General features: G+C 32.7%; 1 protein-coding gene across 1 annotated transcript in view; it reads left to right on the top strand.

The window, feature by feature from the left end:
- Positions 1-12,748, top strand: part of RYR3 (ryanodine receptor 3) — a 287,040-nt gene that overhangs the window by 239,585 nt on the left and 34,707 nt on the right. The window contains exons 78-89 of the mRNA XM_087723025.1: positions 582-633; positions 1,849-1,914; positions 2,426-2,525; positions 3,057-3,136; positions 4,614-4,690; positions 5,342-5,415; positions 5,638-5,655; positions 6,130-6,210; positions 6,667-6,755; positions 8,239-8,367; positions 10,174-10,278; positions 12,466-12,547. Of these exons, the coding sequence (XP_087579151.1) occupies positions 582-633; positions 1,849-1,914; positions 2,426-2,525; positions 3,057-3,136; positions 4,614-4,690; positions 5,342-5,415; positions 5,638-5,655; positions 6,130-6,210; positions 6,667-6,755; positions 8,239-8,367; positions 10,174-10,278; positions 12,466-12,547 (953 nt within the window). The remainder of the gene's footprint in view (positions 1-581; positions 634-1,848; positions 1,915-2,425; positions 2,526-3,056; positions 3,137-4,613; positions 4,691-5,341; positions 5,416-5,637; positions 5,656-6,129; positions 6,211-6,666; positions 6,756-8,238; positions 8,368-10,173; positions 10,279-12,465; positions 12,548-12,748) is intronic.

Raw genomic sequence — 12,748 nt, 5'->3', positions numbered from 1 at the left:
AAATTGGACATGGTACCTGTTTGCACGGTCATTTTAAAATGTTTTCTGGATTTTTAAAAAAATGAAAGGTAATACTGTGCTATTTAATGCAGCCTAATCTTACAGATTAAGGAGCAGAAAGAAAGGTAATGTTTAAAGTTGAATGCATATATCTCTTTTGGATTGAATTTTGCAAGTTTCCCAAAATCCTTTTAACACAACAATAGTAAAACACTTAGAATTAATTAAAGTTTTCTGTTATTGTCGGAACTGATTTTATTTGATATGATCAGAGATAATTATCAGATGTATAGCAAAGCCATTGCTAGAATCTTTGTAACCATTTCCAAGGCATAATAGAAAAAAAATCCCATGTGAGGTAGATAGATAGATCCTTCAATTGCAAAAGAACTTGGTAAATACATGTTTTAATAAAGAATCTGATATGGAATCTATACCTATAAGCTTATAAGATCGTATCATGTATCATGGGATTGTAACAAGATGAAAGTTTCCCTGCTTTAATAAAAGCTGGAACTTCAGTTCAGTAACTTGTAAAACCTTTCCAGGAACAAATGTATTTATTTCATACTTTTCTACAGTAAACTAGAAAATGATCCTTTGTACACTACATATTCAGCAATGATGGCAAAGGTGAGTAATTTCAATATCTACCTAAAAAAAATTATATTTAGAATGCCATCTCTGTTTTTTTCAAGTAGATCTGAAATCTTAAAATAATATTCAGCATTTTCTATTAGTGACTGCCATTTTACTGTTAATAATAGATTCTATTACTAATGATGTTACGAATCTATCTTTTTAACTAACTGTATCAGCACACCATCAAACATAAAAAGCCACAGAAAAAACAATGTTAAAAAATGGATAAAACAATCCAACAGCAAATTTTGGAGAAAAAAGAAGTATTCCTAGTAATAAAAGATAAAATTATCTTTGAGTTGAGCTGGATTTTGTAGTGTTTTCATGGAAGTATCTGTAGCTTTCTTCACAGTAATATAGAAATTGTCATTGCCTAATTCAGGGGCATCTTTTATTTCCCAGTCTAATCTCCAGTTCAAGATTTTCTGTTTATCTTCTACTAATGAATCTAAATAGTATTTAATTTTTTCAAGATCAACCAATATTATATACTTACAATATAAGGTAAATTCTGTTACCAAAGACTTTTATCTAACTGGATGTAAATTCATTAGTATTTAGTGCTGAAAAATAAAGACCAAACAAAAATTTGATAAAATCATTTCTTCATTAAAGAATTCTTCAACAGTTGCCCTCATCTTGATGAATCTAGCTCTTGAACTTGCTAATTTAGGTCAAAGTCTCGCCTAAATGTAGAAATTTAGAATATTATAGAATCTTAATTTTCCTTCACTTTGGCACACATAGATATTCCTACCCAACTCTTTCTTCTTTGTTTATTCAAAACAACAACAACACTCCACTCTGGGCAAAATCATGGCCAGATGTAAACATGTGAAAACATATGAAAAATGATGTGGAAGAAATTTCTAAAAACAATTCATATATCAATGAAATATAATATATATACATTATAAGAAAAAACTTACTACAGGCCAGTTTTCTGCTGGAATTTTCATATTGTAATTTATTCATTTCCCCCTATTTAGTAAACATTCCACTATAGTATGTACATTTATTCTCTTGCTCTATTTTTTTGCATTTGTTTCTCTTTGAAACACAACTACCTTGATCTTTGAGACATTAATTTGCAAATCTATCCATGAAACAATCAATCCTTCACTTATGAACTGTGGTTTTAAAATGTCTTTGACTTGTTTCTGCTTATTCATTATCTGAGTCTGTATTTTTTTCCAATGAGAAAAGAGCTGTCAGAGTGAGCAAGATGGTAATGAGGAGGAAGAGGAAGAAGAAAAAGAGAAGACATTTGAAGTTAGTTGTTTTCTTTAAAATCAGATCTTTCGTAATTTATGTAGCTATTAGAAATGATGCAGTCACTTGAGATAGGGTGCCCATTTTATTAAAACTTTATAAATTAACATAATGTTATACTTTTTTTTCTTTCTTCTTTTCACCTTAATTTCTGTCTGTCTTTTGTTCCATATATTTTTTTTAAAAAAAAACAAATGTTGCTTACTGTTCTTTTAAAATTTAAACTTTTCCTTTTGCAGCATTTATCCCATGCCTATTACTGTATCAATTGTGGGGAAAACTTTTTATAAAAATGTGTTAGGGAAATTATTTTAAAAATAAGCCCTTAACAAACGTTGCTGCATTAGAGTGATTATCATGGCTAATTTATTCTTTTAATATGTGTTTTAATAGGTTTGTGAAAGATTCTTATATTTAAAAAAAAAGTTTATTGTTTTCAAAGTCTTACAGTTTTTGGTACTGATGACAGATACCCTAATATGTTAACATGTATCTGCATTCTGACATTCAGGAAAAAGAAATGGAAAAGCAGAAAACCCTCTATCAGCAATCCCGACTCCATGAACGTGGAGCTGCTGAAATGGTATTGCAAATGATCAGCGCCAGTAAAGGTAATACAGTAAAAACGGAAAGGCTATTTGATATTTATTTATGTATTTCTTTGCATGTATATATTTCATTCTGTCTTGAAAAGAAAGTCAGTCAGTCATTAAACAAGCTATAATAAATTCCCTTCTCACCTCTATGGGTGATATGTCCCTTCCTCAATTGCAGGTCCTCTCCAGAGGCTTGAGAATTTGGGAGTTTTGCATATTATTTTAGCTATTCCTAGCACTGCACTCTTCTGGTCAGAGAGCTTTCAATTTGATCTGTGGAGGATTCCAGGATCCTCTCCCAGTTTGGGAGCCACAGCCTGAGTGTTCTTGCCACCACTGGAACCATTTTGACCTTTATTTTCCACATCTACTCTAATTCCTCCTTCAGGCCCTAGTACTTTTCCAGCTTCTGTACTCTTTTCTGATGTTGCAATCACTTGGCAACAATTGTCTATCCATCTGATTTTCAACTTGTTTTTAAGCTTAGAACCTTTTAAAACGATCATTTTGTGACCACAATGTAAGCACTGTATTCCTGATTGACAGGTGAAATGGGGCCCATGGTAGTTGAAACTCTGAAGCTTGGTATTGCTGTTCTAAATGGAGGTAACTCCGTTGTTCAACAGGTAACCTCATTCATAGCTATGCAATTGTCTCTGTGGGTGCATATGGTTTTAAGACTTTTAAAGGCGACAATACCAGTTTGTAGGAAACTTTACATAAGTTTACTTTTATTTATTTATTTCTATTTGCACATATTTTTAGATTAAAATTTTTGGAAAAAATAATGGCCAAATCAAACTATTATTGCTCTCTGTATAGCACCTAAACCCACTGAGTAATGTCCTTCACTTTCAGATAACATTGCAACTACCCCAAGATAAACCCCAGGGTTAGGGTTATGGTTAGGCTCTGAGCTATACCAGCCAAGTTGGTAGACTTCTCCATGATCACATCATGCATCAAGGACCTGATCACTTGTCCCACAAGACTGGAATTATTAAAGACTGGAAACCTATTATGTTTGGGGTTTTTTTTGCAGAAAAATGGGGAAAAAACCTGGTAGTTTATGGATTTGCTAATTAAAATAGTTTAATATGAGCAGAAGAGAATTAGGATATAATTTTAATGAGGAACGAGGGAAAATACATTTTGTAACTGGTGTAAAGAAGATTGGAAGTCATTTCTTTGGATATATTTTGTTCTTTTTTCCATTTGAATTTTTTTTCACTTTTTTCTTACCTTTATTTTTCAAATCTCACTCTATATTATTGAACGTTTATCCACTACTTCTGTGAAAATCTTAATTTTATATATATATATATATATATATATATATAGATAGATAGATAGATAGATAGATAGATAGATAGATATAGATATAGATATAGATATAGATATAGATATAGATATAGATATAGATATAGATATAGATATAGATATAGATATAGATATAGATATAGATATAGATATAGATATAGATATATATGATATAGATATAGATATAGATATAGATATAGATATAGATATAGATATAGATATAGATATAGATATAGATAGATATAGATATAGATATAGATATAGATAGATAGATAGATAGATAGATAGATAGATAGATAGATAGATAGATAGATAGATAGATAGATAGATATAGATATCCAGTCACCTATCCTCAAGGATGAATATTGAAGATTGGTGGGTAGGAATTATCATAGTTATCCAAGAAATCAGTCTGTGAGTTGTTTCTTTCAGATTTCTGTGATATCCCCTGTGCCTGTCATAATAGTGATGGCCCTTATCTCATTCTATGTCAGCTGCCACCAGCCCCTTCCTTATTCCAGGCTTTACTCTAGGACCCACCACCTCCAATTCCTTGCCAATTCCAGACACCACTCTTAGCACTCAGCAGCAAGGGGTCCAGCCAAGACAGCCTTTAAACATACCATATATAAGCTTACATTATCCAAGTTCCCAAGCCAAGTCCAAAGGTGCGAATAATATGTTAAGATTGCAACTTATTCTTGTCCTAGCAAAAATATATTCTTATCATTAAACAAACTCAGACTGTTTTTAATATATATATTTTTTCAATCTCTGATTCAGAAAATGTTGGATTATTTGAAAGAGAAAAAGGATGCTGGTTTTTTCCAATCTATCTCTGGCTTAATGCAATCTTGCAGGTAAACACTTTCTGGGCTAAGCTGCATGTATGAATGGAATTTTGACTGATCATGTACTATCAAGTTGTTGTCAATGACTATATAGATAGATTTTCTCTATGAAGATCTGTCCCTAATCTGATCTTTCACATCTTCAGTGGGATATACCTCTCCAAATTCATGTTTTTTGAAAACTCTGGGGAAATGTGATAATGTAAACTGAGATGCAATGGGTGGATTTAGTTCTGAGGCATGCATTATTTTGCCCTTTAAGACTCTTTACAATATTTTCATGCCAGCATTCTTAACTGGTCGTTATTGTTAATAATAACAACAGTTTAAACAGTAAATCTGTTCATCTAGGGACACCAGATTCTTACTGCCCTTACCATTGATGAAAAAAAGGAGAAAGCATTTAGTGGATTAAATTAATTTTTGTCTCAATTGATATATTGCAGTGATATCAACAGAAGGAATATTGAAAAACTGGTTTGGGTTTAGGATGTAATATTGATAGAGAAGCATTTAATACTGATTTCAGTGAAACTTCATCTTTCAAATGTATCATTTTTAAGCCTTTATAATTCATTTTTTATTTTTGAATGATTTGTTAAATTATTATTCAGTCTTATTATTTGATTCAGAAATCTTTTGTCTTTTTTTTTAAATAAGTGTTCTTGATTTGAATGCCTTCGAGAGACAAAATAAAGCAGAAGGGCTTGGAATGGTTACTGAAGAAGGAACACGTATGTACAATGAATGAATTCAGATAGATTTACATTTATTTATTTTTCTTTTTCAGCTCAATTATTCAGTACACTGAATAGTCTCTTTATTTAACCTCCGTAAAATGATGTGCGATTAAACTGTGCTGTTTCATTTAGTTTCCAAGAAAACATTTAATAAAATATATAATGTAATTATAACTTGCTTATTTTGTATTCTTATTATTTTTCTTTGATCCACAGTCATCATACGTGAGCGTGGTATGTTTGGGTTTACAGCTTTTGATGCTATTGTGTGTGGCAAAATCAGAAAGAAATCTTCTTTAATTGCATCTTTATAGATATATCTTTTAGGTTAACTTTCATGGTCTGCAGATGATTGTGTATGGGGCTTGAAGAAACAATTTGATGCTTAATTAAAGAAGCGTCTTTCATACCTAAGGCATGGTTTGATAATGACTAACCATTTCCTATTAGATTTTTAGTCCTGTAGTTTGACCATGAATGCTTTGGAGTGCTAAATATTTTAGCTTTGCTTTTTCTGTTTTATAGTTTGCTTTTATCATTTCCCCAAAGTATTTATTTTTTTAAAGAACGAACTACTGTAAATTAGCTTACAGTATTTGCTTTTTATTACAATCACTTAGTTTGAAGGATGCTGTTGAAAGACTATTTGTTCTGCATGTTTAGAAACAATTGATTATCGCGTAATTCATTGTACTGTATATTTTCAAGGTGAGAAAGTACTACAGAATGATGAGTTTACTAAAGATCTGTTTAGATTTTTACAACTGCTGTGTGAAGGTCATAACAATGGTAAGTGATGTGCAATATCTTTTCAGCAATTTACTGTTTGATTTAAATCTTTGGGGAAATAAGTTATTCCAATATCTTTCATACTTAAATAGATTTTCAATTCCTCAACAGTTAATCAGTTTCTCAGATGAGGTGGACTCAGAAATATTTTTTCACATGTATAAGTTCTTTCCAGATACAAATCAAATTGCTAGTTTATTAAATTCAAATCTAGTAAGTGAGGAGTTTTGCTATGTAATAAGTTATGCAATTACTATTTCATGTAATTTTCTTTAAAAAGTTTGCACTTCTTTCATATTATGAGACACAATTACTGTGGTATCAGGTGGTTATGAATGCAATTTCCTTTCAAAACAATCCACAATTCTTCATTTTCTAAATCAACAAAAAAAATGAAAATAAGTAAGACTATATTGAATCTTTAATTTATATAGCACAAATTATTTTACCTTTCAGATTTTCAGAATTACCTGCGTACGCAAATGGGCAATACTACTACAGTGAATATTATCATTAGCACAGTTGATTATCTATTGCGGCTTCAGGTAAACAGATAAACTATTATATCACTCTGTTATGAAAATCCTTTGCCTTTACAAGTTTTTGGCTTTCATTACACTTGGTGTCTGTTCTTTTTTCTTCTTACAGTTCCATGATTCAGTAATTGTGTCCTCTTTTTCAATTATATTGTATTAATTGAAAGAAAAGCAGCATGGCAACCAATCTGAATAGAAACTGTAAAATCTAAGCTTGGAAAAAAAACTAGAAGTATATTGATGACTCTTCCTAACTTTAATTTGAGATAAAAAGATGTTGGGATTTAAATGTTTGATTTGAATCACACTCAGGTTTTTATTTTCCTACATATATTTGATGTAGTTGATCTCTGAGGAAAAATTGATTTTTAAAATATTGCTTTGCTTTATGTTTGCAGACGCTGTGAGGGAATTAAAAATGAATGCTCTTTTCCTTAGAAAACAAATAAGCTGCTGCTTGATTTTCAAACCTCCCCTGGTTTTATATACAGCAGTAAAGACACTGATGCTTAGGGATTTTTGGGCCAACCTCATTGAGGCACTTAAATATCAGTCCAAGAGACTTGCAAAACTAAAAAGAAGGGATTTGTTTGGACAGGTTGATTGGGAACTTGTCAACTGATTCCATCCAATTCCCAGGAATGTGAAACCTAGGTTCCAGGATTATTAGCATCCAGATCATGACTCAAGAGGCAGGATATTTAAGTAAAGCAGCCTTTTCTAATCTAGCCACAAAAGTCTTGAATTTCCATAATTACTCAGACAGCTTTGTCATGGCTATGAATTCTGGGAATTAAAGTCAGTTTATTTACTGTGCCTAGGGCTAGAAAAGCTGAAGCGGGGATTTAAGTAGGTGCGTCATGCAGTCGTACATTAACTGTTTTTTAAATTATTTTTTAATCTACATTTTAAAAGTTAGTTTGTGAGTTAGTAATTCTTCTAATTATATTATCAGAAGTTAAACCCTATTTAGGTTGGAATCCTGGTTTTGGAGCACTTTTCCAGCTGGTTTTACTTGATCCTGACCTCAGTATCTCTTCAGGGCCAGGAGAAATGGTTCTTTTCTACAAGAACATTTAAAAAACAGCATAAATCTGCTCATTATGTCTTACAGTTTGTATAGGGGTATATTTTGGGTTAAGAGTGTTTTGTTTCAAAGTGTTTTAAATGCCTATTGTGATGTAAAACAATTTGTTACATTGTTTAACATCGAAAACTAAACTTAATTGAAAGGCAGTATACAAGGTGTTTTAAAGTAGTGTATAGTGACTGAAATAATAAAATATGCTCTTTTGGACTTTTTTTAAGTGAATAGTTTTCTATTTGCTATTGTTTGCATTCAGAATTCATTGGAATAGATACAGATTTTAACATAATAACTAGAAAAATGATAAATATAAAAATGATACATATATATACTATTTGTTTTTGGAATACTGTTTGATTATTACTTCATTAATATATACAGGAAAAACTACATATTTTTTCTTAGGAATCAATCAGTGATTTTTATTGGTACTACTCTGGCAAAGATATAATTGATGAATCTGGACAACATAACTTCTCTAAGGCTTTGGCTGTAACCAAACAGATTTTTAATTCACTAACTGAATATATACAAGTAGGTAAAATCTTTCTGTTTGATATAATATTTGCTGACATGAATGAATGGATGGATGACATGAATGGATGCTAAAGGTTTACTGGAATTAGTGGAATTTCATTATTACTACCATTTGTAAAATCATTTTTAAATAAATAAATAAGGAAAGAAAGAATGAAGATAATATCTACAGGGGATTTTTATGGGGATTCTGAGTCATCCAGGTCATGGTTGTCCCAAAGGTGCTTTTTCAAGAGGCAACTGGACTTTTTAACAAACTGCATCACTGTTTGGTTTGGTGGCAGCAGTGCCTCAGATAGAAGAGCCATGCGGAGAGTGGTGAGAACAGCTGAGAAGATTATAGGAAGGCCACTTCCCGTTATTTAAGATGCTGCTTATAAGCACTATGTGCTTACAGCACTTTATGGTCTGTTTCTGTTTCTGCTCTGGGAGGAGGTTTCAAAGTATTTCTAGCAGGACTATCAGAGTCTGTAACAGCTTTGTTCCCTATGCCATCCATCTGGTAAACTCTCAAGATTTGTTTTTCTCACCATGTACATGTATACATCTGAACTAGACTGTGTTGTTTCTCTGTGTCATATAATATATGTGGGCATACTGTATGCATATTTGTTTATTTAGTCATGTTTATGTAGTGTATATTGGAGGTGGTGACCTTTGAGAGCTGTATGCAATGAAGTTTGATTTTAATATATGCTGATTAGTGTAGATTTAAAGTGACCATAAAGTTATTCTAAGTCTAAGATTAAGACTTTCTGGGGTTTGTTTGTTTTTTGAAGACTTTTTGCTTCTTATCCAAGAAGCTTCTTCAGCTCTGCTTGAATGAGAAGCGAAACATCTTCAAAGAAACACCAGAAGGTTCAGTTGACTCTTGAAAAAAACTCCTTTGGGACTACTGGTGTGTTATTCTCCCAGATCTTTTTATATATGGTAGTTGGGGTGGGGAGAGAAAACTGAGATTTTACAGCTCTTAAAAATATATATTTCCTTCCAAGCTAAAGAATTGGACGGGGATATAAAGAGAATTAATTCTTTGACAGAGTTTTAATGAAAACTTCAGTTCAAGCAAATCCTCATTCATAGTATTTCACCTGCAGAAAGTTGTCTCAAAATGCCTTCTCGCCTTCTAATAGTTGCATCCAATTTCATTTTGTTTCATGTTGTTTTTCCATTTACCTTTGCTCATTGCATACCCTCGTTTGTGTCTTTTCTGCTATGATCTAGTTTTATGGAATAGCATCTCTTAGAAGCTGCTACGTTTGACCTGCCAATAACAGATTTCTAGAAGTTCTTACAGAGTAGTTTTGATTATTTTAATACATACATATTATCAAATTATTTTATGATTTTGTTACAGTTCTTATTCATTGCTACTATATCTCATGCTTTTGAGTAGTGATGGTGAACCTTTTTGGCACAGAGTGCTCAAACTGTAATGAACGTGCCATCCAGCTGCTCTTCTGGTTTCCAGTGTGCCAGCTGGTCTTCGTGCATGCCGAAGTGCCAGAAACCCAAAGACCATCTCGTCTTCAGGTTTCTGGGGCTCCGGCATGTGTAAAGATCAGCTGGTGCGCCGGAAACCAGAAGAGCAGTTGGCAATGGCACGCGTGCCCATAGGTTCGCCATCACAGCTTTAGAGTATATTGTATCATTACTGTGTGTTTTAAGCTTTATATTGTTCATTGTTGCTAAGTTGTCAGTTCTTTGTAGATTTAGAGCATGCTATCAATAATTAAATAATAACAATACGTATTGGCATAGGTGCTTAAAAAGAAAACTTAAAACATCATTCTTTAATTGTAGGGCCCTTGCATTGGAAATCAGCAGAGTTTGGCTCACAGTAGACTATGGGATGCGGTTGTTGGCTTTCTCCATGTTTTTGCTAACATGCAAATGAAGCTTTCACAGGTAGATTTTATTCATCATCTTTGCTGAAAATGTAAAAGAATTGATCAAGTGTATACATTTTATTTCATATTTCATAAAGTAAGGTTTGTGGAGATAGAAATAAGCATCACATTCATATGCCTGCTTATTTCTCCCACTAGTCTCCCACCACACATACACACAGACATTCTGTATGCTGCATTAAGTGCTGTAATCCTGATTTGAATTAAACCAGAGTTGCTGGTTCCCCACCTGAAATGGGGAAGCTCAAATTTGATCTATTAGAGAGTCAGGATTTCTGATTTAAGTGAACACGGGATTGAAGCACAACAAAGATCACATTAGAACTTAAGAACATGGAGATTTTGATAGTGGTTTGCTCTCAGAGCTTGCCACTTAATTCCTGAATGTTTCATTACCTGGCTAGGTAACATCATCAGTTTGAGTTTTTAGAAGTGTCTTGTCCTATTCTTCTTTAGCATGTATATGTCTTGTGTGCCAGTATGGTCAGTTGGCCATTTGTTTGGTGCTATATTTAAATTCTGAGATGCTGATTGGTTCCTTGTTGATCGGTCATTTAAATGGTCTGGTTTCTCACGTGTTCATATGCTGGATCTAAATAAATATGCTTGTTAATTATCCTTTTGTAGAGTACCAGGCTTCAATAAATTCATGCGTGTGGCAGATGTTGGCATGGCTGATGATTTTTGTTCCTTCCCAATAAAACTGGTGGTGTTCATTGTCAATGTTCGCTTGAGATCAGGGATTTTTGGTCATGCTGTTTAACTGCTAGCCAATGTTCATGAATTCCTGTTTTCAATTATCTTCCTCTTTTTCCGACATAGAATTGTTTACAATTATTGCAATTTTTTTATGCTGTATAATGTTGTATATGTTGTATATTATGTTGCTGTTTATATAAGCTAAAGAGGAATAGGACAAAACACTTCTACAAAACTCCCACTGATGATATTACCCAGCCTGGTAATGAAACATTCAGGAACTAAATGACAAGCTCGGAGAGCAAACCCACTACCAAAATCTAAAATCCAAGCAACAAGTATTTTCTATTATTTCAATGTAAGACTTTGATTAGAAGGTTAAACAAAGGCTGTTGTGATCTAGTATTATAAATCACAGGTTGGCCAGCTAAATGCACCAAGAAAGCCCAAAAGTGTGTATAGAAGACAAATCACTCTCTACTACAGTTACTTCCTGACAATTGGTATTTAAGGTAGGCTGCTTCTGATTCAAGAGATGGTAGATAGTTAATAAGATTAGCAGCAATTGATAATCCGATTCTTCATATATTTTCTTTCTTTCAATACACTGATGCTAGTTAATCCCATAGTTTAATGTACTTTGTGTAAAAAAAAAGCAAAAATAAAATGTCTAGCACAAGATAGTTCTTTACAATATGTGTAATTTATCTGCCAATGTCCATCACATTATCCTATTTATTCCAACATCAAGAGTACTTCCTATGTGTCTTAGGAAATGTCCCTTTGATGTTTCTTGAGAAGGCATACATTTTAAAAAATGGCATGGATCCATTTCCTTCCAGACATTCACTGAATAATTTCCTGTCACTAAAAGGCAGCTTTTGCTATTCCTATTTCTTTTCCAACCCTTCTTAATATGTCTTATACTATTCTGGATAATTGTCTAATCTTCTGGGGCAGATTTCACAGACATGCAGACATTATGGGAAAGAAGAAACTGGATAATGATATAATGCCTTGATCTTGAAAGTGGCATCTTGTTCATGGGCCATCTTAATATAACCCAGGCACCGAAATCTTTTAGTGTAATTGGGCAGTGTTATTCCATATATCCTTTTACCTGGCATAGTAGTTCAGCGATCAGCTGCATTTATTTATAAAATTTCTGCTATCTTCTTTGGTTCCAAAATGCCTTCTTTGAGTTGATCTCAGATTCGGCCTCTAAGGTGTTTAGTTAAAAGGAAACAGCTGCTATGGAAGATTGCTGCTTGACACTCTGGAGTTGGTAGATTGCCATGTATCCTCAATGGAATAGATAAGGTAGCTTTCATTGTTCTATGCCTTACCTTGGAAAGCATTTTCTGCACAAGCATTCTGCCATACACACATAGCTCATTGGTTCCAATCATGTAAAACACAACCATGGTAAATTGAGATGTTGTTTAGATCATTTTAACAGTAAATGTTAACTTTATTTGTATCTTAGGATTCCAGCCAAATTGAATTGCTGAAGAAATTACTGGATCTTCTGAAGGATATGGTGGTGATGCTGTTGTCACTGCTTGAAGGTGGAATCTTTTTTAACGTGTTATTCCTTCCATTCCTATAAGCCACAATAAAATTAATTTTAAAAAAAAACTTCTCAATTTAAGCTATTGTATCTACAACAGTAATTCTGCCTTGTAACTTGAAAAAGAAATTGCAATAGATTTAAACATATAGTTGAACAGTGGTTGCAAAGCTAATTTAAAGCAACATTATACAACTGG

This window comes from Thamnophis sirtalis, unplaced genomic scaffold (assembly GCF_051295495.1).
Source record: "Thamnophis sirtalis isolate CommonGarterSnake01/CBP01778 unplaced genomic scaffold, rThaSir2_p1.2 scaffold_1, whole genome shotgun sequence".
NCBI classification, from domain to species: Eukaryota; Metazoa; Chordata; class Lepidosauria; order Squamata; family Natricidae; genus Thamnophis; species Thamnophis sirtalis.
This window is presented reverse-complemented; position numbering and strand designations above follow the sequence as displayed.